This window comes from Crinia signifera, chromosome 11, assembly GCF_055691185.1.
Source record: "Crinia signifera chromosome 11, ASM5569118v1, whole genome shotgun sequence".
Lineage (NCBI taxonomy): Eukaryota > Metazoa > Chordata > Amphibia > Anura > Myobatrachidae > Crinia > Crinia signifera.
Window position 1 is genome coordinate 121,612,656 of NC_139227.1, and position 21,456 is coordinate 121,634,111.

A 21,456-nucleotide genomic window follows, 5' to 3' on the forward strand; every position below is an offset into this window, starting at 1 on the left:
CTGGGAATAGTATAAAGCAGTACATGCATCGTTTGCAGAGAGTGAAGTGTTTGAGACAGGCTCCAGACATGGCACTGAATAACAATATCCTCCCACCACTGCTCATTTATCTGCCTGTGCCATAGATTGCTAGTTCTGCAGGCCAGGAACCAATGGTAATATTAAGTAGAAATTGTCACGCAACCTGATTCCGAACATCCTTGAATTGAGTGCGGCGCCGACAAGGATAAAAATCACCTAAAACGATATTACACAGGACAGGAAATAAAATCATTTGTTTCTGACATCAGGCCTCGTTCACTTGTGCTTGAAATATCATTATGTTTTCCTATATCCCATCTACCATATACAATAAGGCAAGGCTGCTCAAATGACTGCCTGGCAGATGCCGAGTGAGCTGGGCTGGTGTCTGGTAACTGTACACCCTCGTTTTCCCAGCATGTCGGGCTGCGGCGAGCTGTAATTCTAGCTGGTCCCTCGCTCAGAGGAGATATGTGACAGGCGTCTGTTTATTCATACATGTAATCATTACGCAGAATATGGATTATTTATAGCACAGAGATTTATCGTCCGGCATAGACTCTCACGTTATTGATAAACACGAACCTCGGAGCAATTATCTCTTTCTTTGAACGGTGCATTAAATTAGCAGTGATGTGCGATGTCAGATAATCTATTGCATGATTGAAACGGAAATACTATTAAAGAAGAGAAAAGGAATAAGTTCTGAGTACAATGTAACTGCCAGTGCTTAATAATGAAACATTGTATAAGTGTATTATTCCTGTGTTCGGGGAGGGGTGGTGGGGGGGGGGGGGTTCCTCTCTCCATGTGTGACACTGATGCCCTTTCTAGGCTCAGAGGATTGTCAGTCAAATGCAGAGCATGTCAGTAAGTTACTGGCAGTATAGCCTTCATTATCTGCCATAGCCGAGTCCTTGTACATCTTATTGACTTTGATGCGCCAATTAATCGCAACTGGACCAACGCCCGGGCCTATAGCCTAAGATCAACGCTGGGTATCTGGGATTTATTATTGACAACGAATTGTGGATGATAAAACTCGCTGTGTATTTAAATGGTGCTCCAGCCAATCAGCTCCTAAGTGTCATGTGTTTGAAAGATAACAGTTGGGAGCTGATTGAGTTCTTTCAACATAAGGCCCCACAGCAGAGCTGTAGCTAGCCATATACACACTTTAGTTAGGTATGGAAAGAGAGTGTCCTAGTTCTGTCCTATTTCAGCTGCCACCTCGGTCTTTCTTTCTTGGTGCCCCTCTGACAGCTGGAGCCCTGCAGCCAGTGCTTCCAAAGTTTCTGGCAGGTTACGCCACTGGTGGGACCCCGTGTGCACTTTCTTATAACTAGTTCCTGACACGGATTGAAAACAGTGACAACATTTATCAGCCTGTAACTTTAGGTGTGTACCGGCACCTTTTTCTGGCAATGGGCAATTGGTTTTCATTGTAAAATATGGTAAGAGCTAAATAGGAACATACTTATGATTGGTATGCCAGCAGCATCTCATTTACATTATCCCCACGTTTATAGTGATCTTTGGTTACGGGCAATCTGTGTTAGTTATAACTGGTAGAAGCAAAGCATTCTGGGAAATGTTACAGTATTTATCCCTTGTGGGTAACTGTCTGTCATCTATTCTTCATTTCTTCTTACAGATAATTGTGGGGGTCATTCTCCTGTACTATATCCTGGGAATAAGTGCCTTTATCGGAGCCGCAGTCATTATTGTGCTGGCCCCCATACAGTACTTCGTAGCCACAAAGCTGTCACAAGCCCAGCGGAGTACCCTGGTATGTTTGCAGTGTATTCTCTGTCTGGAATAGTACATACAGAATATAACTATGATATTACATAATATGCAGTGACACGTCTGAGCTGGGCTGTTAAGCGTAATAATAATAATTACCCGGGTCTTTTCCCACGGCAGGAATATTCCAATGAGCGCCTGAAGAAGACCAACGAAATGCTCCGGGGAATAAAACTGCTGAAGCTGTATTCCTGGGAGCACATATTCCACAGCAGCGTGGAGGAGACGCGGCAGAAGGAGATGACCAGCTTAAAGGCGTTCGCGTTATACACATCCATATCGAGTATGTACCACTGTATATGACAGAGGGGTAACTGACATCTGTGCCGTCCCATCCCCGGGAACACCTCTCGCATAGGTGCCACGACTCCGTTACTTCTGCCGCGCGCCTCCCGTTATCCCAGGATGCAGCCGTTATCACTTACACTGTCTCCCCACAATGTTTTATACCTCACCGTCCCCCCTACCAATCATGCCCCCTAAACTCTCATCTCTACGCCCCCTTATCACTGTCACTATTCATTTTCACCTGACACTTCTCTCCCTCTGTATATAGTTACTCCAGACCCAGTAGGTCACTTGTGATCTTGGGCAGCATGGTGGCGTAGTGGTTAGCAGTTTTGCCTCACAGTACTGAGGTCATGAGTTAAATTCCCAGCCACAACCTTATCTGGATGGAGTTTGTATGTTCTTCCCGTGTGTGTGTGTGGGGGGGGGGGGGGGGGGTGCTTCTGCTAACTTTCTCCAAACAACACACTGGCAGGTTAATTGTCTGCTTGTGTGTACATGAGGCATCCCAGAATCCCGGCCATCGATACTGCGACAGGGAGGTGAGTGCAGAAAAGCCACTTGTTGGCGCGCTGTGCTCGCCGGTTATATTCTCCCTCCACGAGAAAGAATAGCCCCTGTCAGTCAAGATCCCGACTGTTTTGGTTTCTTGCTTGTTGCCAGGGGTTTCATGCTTGTTGCCAAGGGTACATGCTCATCGCCAGGGGTTACATGCTTGTTAGCGCACAATTGTTCCCGGAATCCGGCACTTCAGGGTAACGCTGTATGCGCTTCCCTGACAGATGCTAGCGGTCCAGCAGAACCTCTGGCATCTGTCTTCTCCAGGACGTTAACCATTTTGGAGCACCATTTTCAGCAGATTTCCTGCGGACGGCCAGACCACATGGAATCTGCAAAGACCATGCGCCCACGCAGCGCCGTCTCCCCCAAGCCACCGCTCGCACTGCAGTGGCATTGTTACGCCACTGACAGACCCTTGTACGTAATATGCCAGCGCTTTATAGAGCGGGATAATACAGTACAATACATCAGCAACATGATTCAGCTTACTGCTGCCTAGAACATGTTCCCGCTCTCCCCTATTAGTAATGTTATTGGAGTATGGGGCTAATGTTGCGGAACACGATGAACAGTTTGTGATTCCGGAGAACAATACCCTGATATAACTCTGTCGGCTCTGACAGATAACAGACTATGGGGAAGATTGTTATTGATCAGATAACACATTGTGATGGAAAATGAGCGATGAGCAGCGTGGAACCGCCAAACTCCATTATTCTATTGTTCTACCTTTATAGCGTCTCCTACCATCGTTCCCAATGTTTGTTTTCCACAGCAGTTGTGTGCATGGTATAAAGGCGGCTGCAGAAAAACAATGCCAGCTGCTTCTAAAGCAAACAGCGATAATCTAGTGTTAATACCGATATTATATGACCAGGGAGACAATAAGTGGAAAGCGCAGGTTACGTAATGTGTCCGTAACCTGCTTACCCTTTATACCTAGCTACGTGCGAACAAAACGTAGCTCAGCGTAGCGTACCTTTTAATTGTATGTTATACACTTAAGAACCAATACCTTGATAAGAGATCCCTTCGCAGGACTTTGTCTCTAATTCTGCGAATATACTTTAAAGGACAGAGTCCGCAATGTACCTTATCGCTATTATGCGAATAACCAGACACGACCACTGAATAGAAGTAAGGATGTTAGAACTCCATATAAAAGGTTGTATTAAAGTCCCTAATGGACAAAAGGGGGTTACAGAAATAAGAATAAACAGGTATAACAAGTGATACAATATACTAACAATGAATACTAACAATCTCTGCTAAGGGGAAAGGATACAATAATACAAGACACAACCAGCCAACAATACTTTAAGAATAAATACCGTGAAAATGCAACCGTTTACCGTGGTCATCTAGTATGCGAAGCGCAGTCCGGTCAGAGCTCACTATCGTTCAGGAATGAGCGATAGTCCGGTAGGAAGGTCCAGGGAAGGTAGTTGTGCCGAAGAGACCCTGGCTGCTCTGGGTCGCCTATCTTATAGGGTCAGAAGGGGGAGGTCAAAGGCCATTCTCATTGGCCAGAGATCATATGTCCGGTCCACTGTGATTGGGGGTTAGACGTTGTACCTGGTCTGACCAGGTGCAGGGGAGTGAACTTTAAGAGTCCTTTGTTTGGTGGTTTCGGCGTCAGCAAGGATAAGAACCGGTTTGAGCTAGTTTCCTTTGTTAACTACTTACAACAGAAACTGTCTCTGGAATATGGATTATGTCCATAACTATCGGACAGTGTACATTGCGAAATATTCGCAATGACCGGAATACTTTGCATGATGAGCTGAGCGGAACGGTACTAAACACGATACAATCAGGTGTGTGCAGGGCTAACTAAGCTATGTGTGGCGTTCTAAACCTTTTAACTATATATCATTTCGTGTAAGTGTGTTATTATGAATTTATGTGTGATAGTATGTCTACTCTTCTGGTCCACATTGTCACACATACTCGGGTATGGAAACTTTATTTGCGCAACTCTGTGAACCAAAATGGCGGCCATACTATCACAAAATGGCGTGTGTGTACCTAGACTTCCACAGTCCACCCTTTAACAGTAAATATAAAACTGTTACACTACAAAAACATTTCACACGACAATACAGAAATTCACAATCCTAACAAAGAAATTGGGATCCATGAAATAAACATATAAGGGGAGTAAACCATCTGCTCTCGGCCGATCCAGGATCATGGATAAACGATGGGCCGCATTTATCGAACAATCTACTCAGGGTCACGAAGGATAATGTACAATTTTGGGATAAAAATAAAAACAGGGGTGGTTACAACATATACACGTTCACAAATATGGCATCCTTTGGTAGGTATTGTTTGTGACAACAGACCCTTGAACTCTTTGTTGTCTCTCTTTTTGGTATGCTTTTAAGTATGATGGTATTAAAACATCCGGTCCTGGGTAAGGAGTCAAGTTTATAGATTCTACCTTGACCTAAGCTGGGACGGGTAACACACTCTCAGAACTCTGTATCGTCCGTCCAATGCCTGGCAGCAGGGCGGCGGCGGTATCCTTGATTTGGAAGATGAGAACGGATAGTGGGGGGGGAAAGACAAGAATAGGACCCACAACAGTAGAGAAAACTGAGAAAGGAAAAATTTTTGTTAGTGATCCTTTCAACCTGTTACCAGTGGGGTGTGTCACAGTCCCTTTTGTAGCTTGTACAGGTTGCTTGACCTTAGCTGCTCTCCAGTCCTCCCGAAATGGTGCCTCTTAGCGATTTCTTTCTTTCGCCCTCGAGTGTAAGGACCTTCTGGTTTTCAGTTCCTTTGGCAGTAGGACGAACGTACCCGAATCTCTCTCTCTGCGACTTTGTTATTGAGGTAGTGCTGGTCAACAAGATCTGGGGTGGTCCTTTCCAAAGGTCTATCAAGCAACCTGTATATGGCAAAGCAGGGGAAACAACAACAACATCTCCTGGTTCACGGTTATGACAGTTCACAACAGGTGTCAACAAAGTCCTTTTGCTGCAGTTTTCCAGGTGTGGATACATCACTTGCATTTGTGGTCTAGGATCTCCTTGTGGGATTACCATAACCTGTGGCTGCCCGCCAAGCAATGTTTCGATGGGAACCAGTGAGGTGGAGTTCTGAGAGTGATTTTACTACTACGAAAAGAGATTATGGGGTGTACCATCAGTCCCTGAAGGTTAACACATGACTTAAACCTTTTATATATATATATTTGCATACTCAAGGGTGCTTCTGGGCTGCCATATCTATACACACAAACGTCAACACATACATATATATATACATAAAAAAAATAATAATAAAAACTATATTGCTTCTAGAGTGGACTGTGCAAAGCCAATTTTTGTATTACCTGCAGAGGATCCTGCTGGAGGAGGGATGTGGAGATGGCTCTGTGGGAACAGCCGTTGCAGTTTCTTTCCTCCAGACAAGTAAGGCATGATTCTGTCGTCTTACCTGTCTGTGGGCACACCAGTAATTTCGGACTAATTTTTTTTCCCACATACCTTCCCTGTCAAGACAAGTCAGGCCATGGGCTATCTCTGTCCTGACAGTTTGGCATGTTCTCAGAGTCACTGGTTTTCCTTGTCCATCTTTCTATTCCTGTCCACATCCCTTCGGCTTCCAGACTGCTTCTCCTGCAGGGGACACAAATCTTGTATTACTATGTGAATATACTGACATTTATAGGGGGACCACAAACATTATCCGCAGAGCGCATGGCTCACCCAGCTGCCTTGCCAGCATGTTCATCATCAAGTGACACTGAATCCTCATTGAGGATGTGGTTTTTACACTTGATAACAGCCACTCTGTCCGGCAGCTGTGTGACTGTCAGAAATCTTTTAAACTTACAACGCTTGCGCCACTGGAGTGCCAGCTACTGAAACAGAACATCTGAGGTGCCATAGGCCCTACGATCTTCTGTATTACCCCAACAAACATACTTGGAGTCGGCATGAATATTGGCTGTTTTTCTCTCAGCCCGCAGTACTACTAATGAGACTGCTGTTGCTGAGTGAGACGTCCAATGGGTTCAGCCTCTACTATGCCTTTTCCATCTATTACGGTATAGCCAGTGTACAATTTTCCCTCTCGGTGTTGTGGAAAGAATGAAAAAAACATGAATTACCTCTTCCAATGGGTTGTTACCACCCTTTGGGGGCATGCTGCAAAGGTCTGATTCAAACATGTTATGCAATCATATTCTTCTCGGCTCCCCCTAAATTCCACTATTCCAGCAACCTCAGCACCACTCCACCCCTTGTGCCTTAGTGGGCACACCTGGTAAGAGTGTTGCTGGGTTTACAATACTGCCCATTTTTACTGGTAACATCAATGCAGGTTCCCATTTAGTGAACTTGGCTGATGAATATTTTTCACATGTTTAGGCAGAATTTTAGGAGTGTCCAGACTATATGAGGAGCATAAACAGTTAAAACACACCCCAACACCACATTCTCAGTTTTGTTTACCAGTAGTGCTATGGCGACTACACTGTGTAGACAAGTATGAATGTGCTTAAGTAATAGGGTTTAATTGCACACTGCAGTACGACATTGGTCAGGCTGGCATCACCAGGTTTCTTACGTCACTATATCTGCCGCCCCCTCAGCAGGTCTAATATTCTAAATCACATGGTCTCTTGTGTCAGTTTTACCCATGGCAAAAAGCTGTAATCAGGCCTGTTTCTCCTTCTTTATTGTCCACATCTGTCTGTGAAGACATGGGTATTGTGTTTGCACCTATTTATATGTAAATGCGTTTTACAACCCTTTTCATTCTTTGTAGAAGGGGAATGCTTTGTGCATTACTTGGACTGCTTTTCACAAGATGGTGGCTGTGGTTGCCCTGGGTAACATTAGGAGTAATGCTTACAGTTATTGGGACTTTGTTCGAAATTTACTGAAAAATATCTATATTGTGACTACTCGCTTTACAGGGTACCGCATATTCACAATGGTATTTCTCTGCTGGGGGTGCGACAGATTCTTCGAACTGTTTTTCTATGATTTGTGGGTTTCTGGAACAGAAGGGTAGGGGAAGGAGAAAAAATTGGAAAAAGAGAGAGAGATAAACTCAAAAAAAAGTAGAAGATATTAATGACAGTAATGTGTACATTTATTTTCAACAGAATCATTTTTCTTTTATTTTGAGGACGCCAGGATTTAGCACTATGGGGGAATTGGCTCTCAACTATTTGGTTCTTACCCTTTTCAACTCCTGTTCAGATTCATAAGCCCTCCCTTTCTTTCTGTTTCCCAGTGTGGTTGTGACTATGGGCTGTGTCTAGGGGTATTTAGCTAAAAGTTCTCTTTTGGGAACCTTGTTATTTCACTGGGTATTTTCCCAGCTCAACCTCAGGTTTCGAATGGTGAAGCTGTACTTTGGGGCGCTATACTTTCTGTTTTTAACAGGGTTTCTATTGAAGCTATGGTTGCCATTGATCCTGTGTCCTTCCCATCTTTAGTTCAAAGGGAACTCGGTATTTGTGCTGTAGTTTTTAGCTACCTTAGATGGATTTGACTCTATAACAGTGGAATACAACATTAGCCTCTGAGGACTGTCCAGCATATCTTGCACTTCTTGTGTAAGATTTCTAGGAGTGTCCAGAAATACCCCATCAGGGGTGCAATAGATGACACATCCCATTTTACATAGTAAATCTCTACCCAGGAGGTTTGTCGGGGCCGCTGCAGCCAACAGAAAAGAGTGTTTGGTATGCAGAGGCCCGATTGTAACCTCCGCTGGTTTCGTCAGTGGGTAATGTTGTATTTTTCCTGTTACCCCAATTGCTGCTACTGATTGCTTGGCACAACCTAGACCAGGAGGGAATGTTGTTAACTGGTTTGATACAAAAAAAACTTTATATTTAAACTATTCCACTTACCCATATCTGAGGCTCCTCCCTAAGGTATTGAGTTATGTTACCTGGATGTGGGGTGTATGTGTGTCCTACTCCTTGTTTGCATATATGTGTCATGCTTAGGGCGGCGTTGGCTACTAGGTGGGGCTATGGCTATGTGTTAAGACCTACCTGTCTTCTCCCATTGTGTCTCTCAGTTACTTACATATGTGTTATGTTTCCTATGGTTATTTACCCTGCAATGTCTGGCTATGTGTCCATAGTTTCCACATTTGAAACATACTATTTGGTTTTGTCTTTCTGTCATAAATCGTTTGTCCAGATCAACAGCAGATTTCTTTAAAGTGAGTATTGACATCTGTCTGCAGTTGGGGTGAATGGTTTCTATGTTGGTTCTCAGATTTTTCCTAAGACCTTGTATCAGCACAGAGACAATCCCTCCCTTAAGATGTATGTTGTCCCTGTGGCCGGGGATACCAGAGTGTTTTGGCAACATCTGTAAAGCACGGTTGAAATATCCGCTGGTGGACTCACCATCTTTCTGTGTGATGGTGAACCCTAAGGTATTTTCAACTGTCCCTGGGAAATATACACCCAATTGTATATTTATTAGGCGTATATTTTCCTGGTTGCCCTGTTCAGTTAAGATCTTATCGCCCTCCACGCCACTGTCTCGAATGAACTTCTGGATATCTATGTGTGAAGGGAGGCAAGCTCTCAACATGTATCGCCAATCCTTATTGGTGGGCTCATCTGAATTTCCTCGCTCCCTTACAAATTTCTGACACTTTGCCAGATCTTTGCTGGGATCAGGGAAGTTTTTGATGATTGAATGACGTTCCAATCGTGTCCATGTATTGTGCATGTTACTATCCTTTACAGGCATTACCTCATCCCCGCCTCCCCGTCCACAAGGAGGTTCCACTGTGTGCAGAGGGCGGATCTGTATCCCCCCTGCACCATTGGACAACATCCCAGGAGCAACTATCTCTGTGCTGTGTTGTGTGTACTTACCTGTGTCTAATACTATGCTGTTGACATCAGCCGTCTCCTCCTCCTGTGCTGGGACCCCAGCAGTGGGTTGCGCCTTTCCCTCAAGCATGTTAAGGGCATGGGAGACGGCCAGTGCCAACAGCTGCTCGTTCTCCTCTCGGGTTTCCTTATAAGGGGGTAAGACAGGGTACAAATTAGTAACAGATACCTTATTACTTATGTCTTTCTTATAAGTCATTAACCCCTTCGGCACATATGGGGGTGGGGGAGTTGATTCTATTGCGGCAACGGTTGCATTTTTATTGTGGCTGATTGTGTCCGATATTGCCAGACCTTTGATTCCCCATTGTTCCTGTCCTTCCTTCTGCCACAATTTAAGAATATCTATATGCTTCACTCTCTCCTTACGGCTGGAGAGTAGGCATATTTCATCTTTTACTGCCGATAAGATTTCTGGATCGAAGCTACCAACACTGGGAAATTCTAACTTGCTGCCTTGTGTCATTTTTCTCCATTTATTTTGGTAAACAACTGCGAGTTCACCGTGCTTCTTGCACATAATAAAAGCAGCCGATCCTTTTGGCTGGCTTGCTTCCTCCCTATCATGCACGTTATCACAGCGTGACCCGTTATTACCCATAGTTACAGGAATAAACGTTCACAGCTTAATAGATATCGGTGGGTTATTACTTATCTGAGAGCTCCCCAAACACTCACTTCTACAGCTTCCTAGAACATCCCACAGTCAAGCAGGTGCGAAGGATACGAGGTATTATACTCAATCACCAAGCTCTCAACTAGCAGCGAACTTCTAGCCAACTTGCTTGATGCGGCACAATTTTTCCAGGGTATAGCAAACTTGTTTTCCTATACCCCCAAAAATCGGATTTCTAAAGTAGCTAATCGGAAACAAGTGCGTTCCGATATATCTTCTTGTACCCTCCTAGCGGAATCAATTCCACTGAAGGGGCAGTTCCTATGGGCACGTCGTCACGTGAACCCGGTCCTAACTGGACTGTCCTACACTGGACTACACTGCGCTGAGTCGTGTCGTCACACACCCGTCCGTCTCAGTTATGTTTCACACTGGGCGCTAGTTACACCTTGGTCTTATGCTTATTTTTGAAATATTTCTGTACAGAAAATTTTCCCAGGCCGGTAGCTTTTCACTAGATTCTTATGCAGGTATAAATCCCTTATAATAAGCTATAGGAATCTATTAAAATAATGCTTGAGTTGCTTGCTTATGAGAAAATGAACAAAAAGAAAAACTTATTTTCTTTTATTAATCACCGCTTCATTCGCAGTATATTACTATACTGTTTAAATAAAGCTAGTGGTTTAATACTGTTCACTTCTTAATTCCTATGTGTGCTGCGTGTGCAGTACCAATGAACATCCACGTGTGTACGTGTGTTTGTTCACAGGCCGCCGATGAATCGGCCACCCACGTGTTCTATAGTGTATTTGCAAGGTTGCGCTCGGGTTTCGCTATACGCAGTAATTGCGTCTAAATGTGGAATAAGTCCCTTAACTCTGTCCGAGATTTACGTACCAAGATGCGAAATAAATCCCGCACTTAATCCGTAAATCACGTACAAAGATGCGAAACTTTCCCGATGTGGGCACGTGCGCGCGCACCTTGCGTAATACACAATAGACGCTTTACGTTACTGCAAAAGGCCCAGGACTTGTCGCCACGTGGCGGAGTCCCTGTTTTTGCGGTAACTAACAATAAACAATTATAGTTTTGCACAGAGGGGATCCTCTATGTACTATAATAAACACAGATTCCACGTGTGCGAACCTTATCGCACGTGGTACATATACTATAATAAACAAGCAGCCCAAGACACTATACCCCGTTAAACTACTTGTGGCAGGCAGAAGTACAGTTTACTAAACACTTAGGTATGATATGCTTTAAAACATGTGGCTTTCACTTATTGTACTCCGGGTTCAGCGCTAGCACTTCCCGAACCCCGCACCGCCGTGGAATCGGCCTATCCAGCAATGGAAACAAATAAATACTTCCACCCTTTTGCTGGTATAGGTCGATTCGCACGCCTGGTACTGAGTTCTGGACTGTGGAGCGGACGGACGAGTCCTCAATTGTTAATACCGATATTATATGACCAGGGAGACAATAAGTGGAAAGCGCAGGTTACGTAATGTGTCCGTAACCTGCTTACCCTTTATACCTAGCTACGTGCGAACAAAACGTAGCTCAGCGTAGCGTACCTTTTAATTGTATGTTATACACTTAAGAACCAATACCTTGATAAGAGATCCCTTCGCAGGACTTTGTCTCTAATTCTGCGAATATACTTTAAAGGACAGAGTCCGCAATGTACCTTATCGCTATTATGCGAATAACCAGACACGACCACTGAATAGAAGTAAGGAGGTTAGAACTCCATATAAAAGGTTGTATTAAAGTCCCTAATGGACAAAAGGGGGTTACAGAAATAAGAATAAACAGGTATAACAAGTGATACAATATACTAACAATGAATACTAACAATCTCTGCTAAGGGGAAAGGATACAATAATACAAGACACAACCAGCCAACAATACTTTAAGAATAAATACCGTGAAAATGCAACCGTTTACCGTGGTCATCTAGTATGCGAAGCGCAGTCCGGTCAGAGCTCACTATCGTTCAGGAATGAGCGATAGTCCGGTAGGAAGGTCCAGGGAAGGTAGTTGTGCCGAAGAGACCCTGGCTGCTCTGGGTCGCCTATCTTATAGGGTCAGAAGGGGGAGGTCAAAGGCCATTCTCATTGGCCAGAGATCATATGTCCGGTCCACTGTGATTGGGGGTTAGACGTTGTACCTGGTCTGACCAGGTGCAGGGGAGTGAACTTTAAGAGTCCTTTGTTTGGTGGTTTCGGCGTCAGCAAGGATAAGAACCGGTTTGAGCTAGTTTCCTTTGTTAACTACTTACAACAGAAACTGTCTCTGGGATATGGATTATGTCCATAACTATCGGACAGTGTACATTGCGAAATATTCGCAATGACCGGAATACTTTGCATGATGAGCTGAGCGGAACGGTACTAAACACGATACAATCAGGTGTGTGCAGGGCTAACTAAGCTATGTGTGGCGTTCTAAACCTTTTAACTATATATCATTTCGTGTAAGTGTGTTATTATGAATTTATGTGTGATAGTATGTCTACTCTTCTGGTCCACATTGTCACACATACTCGGGTATGGAAACTTTATTTGCGCAACTCTGTGAACCAAAATGGCGGCCATACTATCACAAAATGGCGTGTGTGTACCTAGACTTCCACACTAGGCTCCGGCGGGAAAATAGCAGCGCAAATGGTACCCAATTGTTCCCAATACAAGCAAAATGGGGCGAAATTCCAAAGAGCTACCCAGCGGTATATATATATATATATATATATATATATATAATAAATATATATATATATAATAAATATATATATATATATATATATATATATATATATATACTTATAATAATATTCTTCCTGTTGTTTCTCCTGAGGTTCTTTTCCTCAGGGAGCAGTTATATAAGAAGGAAGAAGAAAACCAAAAAGTGTAATGTCATAAAAATCTAATTCCACAGAAGTAGAGGAAAACTAATTCTGTGTCAGTTTAAGATGATAGACAGAGGGTCGTACCATACTCACATAAAGGGTGGTTTGAAGGTATCTATAAGGGATTCCTACATTTCCACACCAAGCTCATATATTACACCCAGGGGGTTATTTTGATTCACTCTTTCTGACAAATTCCTTCTTAGATGGACAAAACCATGTGCACTGCAGGTGGGGCAGATGTAACTTGTGCAGAGAGAATTAGATTTGGTTGGGGTTTTACTTCAAAGTGAGATCTATATCGCAGTGTAAAAATAAAGCAGCCAGTATTTACCCTGTACAGAAACAAAATAACTCACCCAAATCTAATTCTCTCTGCACATTTTTTTTTGCATGTTACATTTTTATTAGAATTAAAATACAAATAAAGGTTACAATAATGAGCACATTTTTGTTTTTATGTTTAGAACATTCAGACTTATACAATCTCGTCCATTATATTAGAAAAATTAGTATAATCACGTATAAAACAAAAATGTAACAGTAATGATAGCATTACATTTTAATATATTTCTCAATAACCTTTTTAAGCATGAACTTGGTGTGTACATGTTTAACAGAAAAATTATCCCAATAATATATTATGAAGGAAAGAGACGGGGAGGAAGAAAGAAGGGGAAAGTGGAGGAATGGGGGGTGAATCTGGTGTGGGAACCAACAGGCTCTTCCCGTGGGTCTCTCTGCACATTTTACATCTGCCCCCCTGCAAGTGAACATGGTTTTGTCCATCTAAGAAGGATTTGGGGGGAGATTTTCTAAAACTCTCCGCCCCCCTTCGCCGCCCATCGCAATTATAATTATCGCATATGTTCTAACATATGCGATAATTATAGCAAAGGAAAGCTCTTGCGTTAACAGCTGTCCTTTGCGGTGAGAGTCGCCGGGTCCCAGCAGGTCCCGGTGGCTCCCCCTCCCTCCCACACCAGGCGCTGCTGCTGCTGCGCCGGGCTCTCCTCCTCCCTGTACCCGGAAGAGGATCAGTGCAGGGAGGAGGTCAAAGGTCCGGGTGGAACAGCTCTGTGCTGCCAGGACACAGGTGAGGGGGCGATGCGGGGCGGCGGGGTCCGTGCGGGGCGTTAGAAGCCCATTGGCTTCTATGGGGCATCGCCAGATTTTTCTTGCGATGCCCCCCGCCGCGGTAACCCAGCGGGGGATGCTTAGAGCATCCCGATATGCGGTAAAAACCCAGATAACAGGGTTTTTACCGCATTTTTACCTTAGAGAATCTCCCCCTTCGTCAGAAAGAGTGAACTAGAACGGGGTGGCGTAAACCTTATCTCAGGGGCCCGAAAATTAGCAGTCGTGCGATTAGGTCTGAATGCAAGAGTCTAATGCACAGCCGAAAAGGAGGGGCCCCATTCGGGACTAGCACACGGGCTCCCTCCTCACTTATAAGTGCCCCTGGGGAATGGGTTGAAAGCATGTAAAGGTATCATTAAATAGGTTGTATCTTCAAAATGATGAGAACCAAAATGCAAACAGAACAATCTTCTTTTATAATCCCCAATAATTCAATGACAGGGATCCCCACAGTTTACGCAGATAATACAACAAATGTATTCCATAAAACAAGCACAAAATAAAAACATAAAGTATAAAATACACAAAATAAAACAAGCACAAAGTTCCAAATGGAGGCCCAGATAATGTCATATTTTAAAATGCAATAGAGAACTGATAGCTAGAATGTCACTGGTTGCTATGGGCAACACCACAACTTCTCTGTTTTATAAAGTGTTATGTAATGTGATGGCAACTAGGGGCTAGATTTAGTATTTCAAAGTCAGGCTATGACCTAGGGACATAAAGCTGCCACAGAAATAAATGGTAAACAAGGCTGGTTGCCGCCGTGGATCCGTCGGTCAGAGCTGACGCATTGTGACTCTACCCCTAGGTCATGACGTATAGGAACACGGACAGTAATATATCTTACATTAATGTCTTATAAGGATGAACTATGGAATTGCTGACATGTATGACACATGCATTTATAGGCTGTAAGTGGACGAGCAGGGCCCTCTGACCTCTGTGTCTGTCCGTTATTACCCAGCCATTTTTTATTACTGTTTTGTTCCCAGTTGTAAAGCATAACGCAGGATGCTAATGCCATATACCTGTTAAATGAATGAGAGTGTGGACACATGCAGAGTGCTCCTTATGTTAGACATTATGGCCAGGTCAACTGTATTTCATGTATGACTTTGTGTTGCTGGACAGATGATGGGGGTTCTATTAAAGCTGGGTGATTTGATTGGTTGCCCATAGAAACCAATCAAATTCTACATTTTATTTATTTAGCACCTTCCAGAAGATAATAGAGATAATAGAATCTGATTGGTACTTCCATCTTAGTACCCCGATGGATCTGGTACTCCAGACACTTTTGCAAATGCACCAGTGACATTAATGTCCCGGATATAGGCTGCAATGTTTCCTAGGAAACGACCACATACAGCACATGTTCTCATTTAGATGATTCAGTTCAGAGTGTCGCAGTTGCCTTTGGCAATAACACGGTTTAGTTAAAGATTAGCTGTAATTAGTAGTAGTAACAGAGGCGTGTCCCCAGGGGGCGCTGTGGAATTATTTTATGTGTATACTTTCCCATTACAGCTCAGCACAGCAGCCAGTCTGGCAGCGCACACTTTGTGCCTGATTCTGGGTCCTGCACACTGCCTATATCAGATGCGGTGAAGCGATTTTGTGCATCTTCCATGTGGCACTGTGTATGTGCGTCCAGTCACGGAGTCAGGGTTGCGGTTGTGTTGTGTTAACAATATAGTGGCCGGTGAAACGGAAGTGGCTTATGGCGCGACTGTGCCTTTGTGCTGAGTGATCTCGTTAAGCAACCTGTCATATAGAATGCACCAATCAGTATTTCAGCATTAATGGACGTTCAAAGTAGCGCCCCCCTCTGGTGACGGGATGCATTGATACTGCAGAATGCGCTCGTTATTCATGTATCACTTGATTGCTGACTATTCTGTGTATGATGATACTGTGTAATATCCTCTCTTGTTCCCGCACAGTATTTATGAATGCAGCCATCCCCATTGCAGCCGTGTTAATAGTAAGTATGATGACCACAGAGCACAGAGATCCCTGGCCAGTATCACTGACTGACTGACGGCGATTCCCCTCTTCCTCTTGTCATTCCTAAAGACGTTTGTGGTCCACGTTCACCTTCTCAGGCGAAGCGACTTCTCTCCAGACGTGGCCTTCGCATCGCTGTCTCTTTTCCACATCCTCGTGACACCGCTATTCCTGCTGTCCAGCGTGGTCAGATCCACGGTGAAGGCCCTGGTCAGGTAAGCTGCGATGTACCGCCTACCACATCATCCGTACCAAAGAGCACTGATGCTTGTCTGTTCTACCTACGCCGCCTTACCAATGGAGGAGGCGCTCTGAGGTGGAGGTTCATAATGACTGTTTATCCCTTCGCCTGTCTCCATATATCGCAGGGTAAATGAAGGCAAAAACATTATTTCTTGCGCTGGATTTTAGAAAAGTACATCCGATGTGATAGTGATGGTTATGTAGTCAGACACATTTATTGCTGGTTAGTAGGTCATTATGCCCCGCAGGGGGTATTGCTGCTGAATCAGTCTGAGCTTAGGGCAATGACTTTCAGCGGAGAATCATCATCGTAATATCACCAACTATCATCACATCTGCGGCTTTTACTAAATACAGATATTTGATCAGTTATGTGTGACATTATATCAATAGCACCGCTCCTGTATTCAGGTAACTATAGGGCAGAGGTATTAAGCCATGGTGAAGTGATAAAGTTGACGGTGAAAATACACCAACCTATCAGCTCCTGCCATTTTTTCAAATCCAGCCTGTACCTTGACAGCTAGGAGCTGATTGGCTGCTGCGTTATCACCTTCAACTTTTGTGTTTTTTCCATGTTAACCAAATGACCCCTTTGACATAATGACCCCATTAACCTATGCCATGTCGAACCATACTGTGTCGACCTATTGTCTGACGAAACCTAGTTAGGGTTAACCCAGAGATCCTTTCCCCCTGACAGTGGCTCTGTACCCCTTTCACACCGCACCTCAGACACGGGTTCTTGCCTGGTTGAAGTGTGGTGTAAAAGCACCAAACCATATATCCCAGGTTGACCAACTCGGCAATTCGACCAGGGATATAAGAAGGGTTAAACCCGGGTCACCGTGTGTATAATTGGAGACTCGGGTTTAATGTGAAAGTGCCGACCCAGGGTTCGACCCGGGATCGAGATCCCTGGTCTGACACGGCAATGTGATGTAAAAGCAGTATTAGTAATTCCCTGTGTCTGAAATATTTTAATATATATAAGAGCACTCCCATACAGTATATACATGTAACCATTATAGGACTGTGACAGGATATCGGAGATCAAACTGGGAAATAACTGATAACAGAGAACAGTTGCTGAACTCGGCTGCCCAGCTAATATAAATTCTGTAGGTGACATCTCAGGTTCTGTCGGAATATGGAGATTTTTTAGGCTTTTGTGGCTGTACTTATTAGCTTTCTGTATGATAAACAGGTTCCCCAAAGGAGGTTCTCAAGGCACCCCCACGGTCCAGGGTTTTAAGTATATTGGCCACTTGTGACTTAATTACCTCAGTCAATTTGATTTAACCATCTGTGCTGAGTCATGGATATACCATACTTAAGACCTGGACCGTTGGGGTGTCTTGAGGACCGCGTTTGAGAACCTCTTGGTTAGTGGCTGTTTAATCTGCATCAATGGCAGACGAATCTCCAGCCTCTCCATTTACACTTAACGCCTCCCCACTGATTGAGTAGCTGCAGCTAATGGCCACTAATTTATTTATATTAACGCTGAATTTGTGTTGTACAGGCCCCAGACCCAGATAGATGAAATGATCACACAGTCATTAGTATTCAGGTTTTACTGCCGATCCCAGAGCCGGTGAAATGATTATAGGTCTTATATATTAAGTGGTTTTTCATACTTTACTATCTAAGTGGGCATAGAGTTGGAATATAACACTCATGTCGACCATACTCATGTCAACTATGTCTATGTCGACCATAATATTGTGTCGACTTTTTTGTCAATGTCGACGTAGGGTATGTCGACCATTACAATGCCTTAGAGTTCCTTCTCCATCTCTTCTGACAGAAGCACTGTGTCTGCATAGAGATCTGTTACTGATACCCGTTTCACACCAGAAAATGCAGGGACCCACCCGGGAATGGCCCAGCATGATCCCTGGTCCATATTCCCGGGTGGGTCCCTGCATTTCACACCAGAAAAGTCCCTGCATTTTCTGTTGTGGGAAGGAGGTGGGCAGGCGGCACAATGGCGGCGTAGGCGGGCAGGAGATGGGTTGGCGGTAGAGAGTACTCCCCCCGGGTTGCTGGTCCTCGGTTGAACTTGGGAACAACCCTGCTCCATAGCAGGGTTGAAATCCCAGGAAATTTTCCCGGGAACCTTACACACCAGCGCTAGTCGTTAGGCCCAACCCAGGACTCGCCAGTCAAATGCTTGGTGCGTGTGAATTACAAAGCTACAGGCTGCCCAGCTGGCGCTGTAGCACAATGTACATAAAGTAATGGATCTATCAGTAAGGTACATTGGCACAGTAATCTGGTGGTCACCTTAAGAACTTTGCCCCCCACAGTACATCGGGACGGGTGATAGCATGCAATAAATTAGGCCTTCATTTTATTCCTCACCTGTCACCTGCAAGGCGCCCCCCCCCCCAGTCCTCGCTCCCTAGGCTGCAGCCTAATCAGCCTGTTGGTTACTCAGGCACCGTTCCTGCAAAGTACTCCCGTAGTTACTGATAACCCTAGTGATGTCACTGTAATCTATGGGCCTGATACACAGTAGTGCGCAGTGTATGTACAATCGCTGATATAATGCACCCACAGTGATTACAGTGATGTAATAACCTTCATGTTTCCCCCTCTCTGCCAGCGTTCAGAAACTCAGCGAGTTTTTATCAAGTGAAGAAATTGGGGATGAGCCGGATAAGTGTTTGCTGTCCCATAAGGGAGGAACGCAGAACAAATACCAGGCTGTGGTACGTATAGTGTCATATCGCTGACTTACATTACTACCTGCCACGCTGCATGCCCCCTGTATGTGCACTCACACTGTCTCCCCGCTATGCACAGCCCCTCAAAGTGGTCAATCGTAAGAGACCCATCAGAGAGGACTGGAGCACTTTCACCTGTCCGCAGAGGAGATCCGATAACAGCACAGAAGCAGACGATTTCTCTATCAAGGTGATTTCAGGAATCCTTGCTGGTGTCACTGACTAACCCCACCAACCCTCCACCAGTAATATATTAATTCCCAAATTACTAATAGCCACAGGAACTTTCTAGGCTCACAGTAAGCATATGTACTCAGATAGTGTCAGAAGTAGTCTATGCTTACAGCTAGCCTAAGCTTCTGTACTGGGATAGTCTCAGAATTAGTCTATGCTCACAGCTAGTGTAAGCTTCTGTACTGGGATAGTCTCACAATTAGTCTATGCTCACAGCTAGCGTAAGCTTCTGTACTGGGATAGTCTCACAATTAGTCTGTGCTCACAGCTAGAGAAAGCTTCTGTACTGGGATAGTCTCCGAATTAGTCTTTGTTTACAGCTAGAGTAAACTTCTGTACTGAGATAGTGTCAGAAGTAGTCTATGCTCACAGCTAGAGTAAGCTTCTGTACTGGGATAGTGTCAGATGTAGTCTATGCTCACAGCTAGAGTAAGCTTCTGTACTGGGATAGTGTCAGAATTAGTCTATCCTCACAGCTAGCGTAAGCTTCTGTACTGAGATAGTGTCAGAAGTAGTCTATGCTCACAGCTAGCGTAAGTTTCTGTACTGGGATAGTCTCCGATGTAGTCTATGCTCACAGCTAGAGTAAGCTTCTGTACTGGGATAGTCTCAGAATTAGTCTATGCTCACAGCTAGCGTAAGCTTCTGTACTGGGATAGTGTCAGAATTAGTCTATGCTCACAGCTAGAGTAAGCTTCTGTACTGAGATAGTGTCAGAATTAGTCTATGCTCACAACTAGAGTAAGCTTCTGTACTGGGATAGTCTTAGAATTAGTCTATGCTCACAGCTAGAGTAAGCTTCTGTACTTGGATAGTCTCAGATGTAGTCTATGCTCACAGCTAGCATAAGATTCTGTACTGAGATAGTGTCAGAAGTAGTCTATGCTCACAGCTAGCATAAGCTTCTGTACTGGGATAGTCTCAGAATTAGTCTATGCTCACAGCTAGCATAAGATTCTGTACTGAGATAGTGTCAGAATTAGTATATGCTCACAGCTAGAGTAAGCTTCTGTACTTGGATAGTCTCCAAATTAGTCTATGCTCACAGCTTGTGTAAGCTTCTGTACTGGGATAGTGTCAGAAGTAGTCTATGCTCACAGCTAGCATAAGCTTCTGTACTGAGATAGTGTCAGATGTAGTCTATGCTCACAGCTAGCGTAAGTTTCTGTCCTGAGATAGTGTCAGAAGTAGTCTATGCTCACAGCTATAGTAAGCTTCTGTACTGGGATAGTCTCAGAATTAGTCTGTGCTCACAGCTAGCGTAAGCTTCTGTACTGGGATAGTCTCAGAAGTAGTCTATGCTCACAGCTAGAGTAAACTTCTGTACTGAGATAGTGTCAGAATTAGTCTATGCTCACAGCTAGTGTAAGCTTCTGTACTGGGATAGTGTCAGAATTAGTCTATGCTCACAGCTAGTGTAAGCTTCTGTACTGGAATAGTGTCAGCAGTAGTCTATGGTCACAGCTAGAGTAAGCTTCTGTACTGGGATAGTCTCAGAATTAGTCTATGCTCACAGCTAGCGTAAGCTTCTGTACTGGGATAGTCTCAGAATTAGTCTGTGCTCACAGCTAAAGTAAGCTTCTGTACTGGGATAGTCTCAGAATTAGTCTATGCTCACAGCTAGCTTAAGCTTCTGTACTGGGATAGTCTCAGAAATAGTCTATGCTCACAGCTAGCATAAGCTTCTGTACTGGGATAGTCTCAGAATTAGTCTATGCTCACAGCTAGCGTAAGCTTCTGTACTGGGATAGTCTCAGAATTAGTCTGTGCTCACAGCTAAAGTAAGCTTCTGTACTGGGATAGTCTCAGAATTAGCCTATGCTCACAGCTAGAGTAAGCTTCTGTACTGGGATAGTGTCAGATGTAGTCTATGCTCACAGCTAGTGTAAGCTTCTGTACTGGGATAGTCTCAGAATTAGTCTATGCTCACAGCTAGCGTAAGCTTTTGTACTGGGATAGTCTCAGAATTAGTCTATGCTCACAGCTAGCGTAA

At 44.2% G+C, this 21,456-nt stretch overlaps 1 protein-coding gene across 2 annotated transcripts in view; it reads left to right on the forward strand.

Moving 5' to 3' along the window:
* The window catches only part of ABCC8 (ATP binding cassette subfamily C member 8), a 113,210-nt gene that overhangs the window by 43,422 nt on the left and 48,332 nt on the right, over positions 1-21,456 (forward strand). For both annotated transcript variants that reach the window (XM_083164598.1, XM_083164597.1), the window contains 6 exons: positions 1,676-1,810; positions 1,948-2,110; positions 16,191-16,231; positions 16,324-16,469; positions 19,109-19,214; positions 19,309-19,419. In XM_083164598.1, coding sequence (XP_083020724.1) covers positions 1,676-1,810; positions 1,948-2,110; positions 16,191-16,231; positions 16,324-16,469; positions 19,109-19,214; positions 19,309-19,419 — 702 coding nt within the window. The remainder of the gene's footprint in view (positions 1-1,675; positions 1,811-1,947; positions 2,111-16,190; positions 16,232-16,323; positions 16,470-19,108; positions 19,215-19,308; positions 19,420-21,456) is intronic.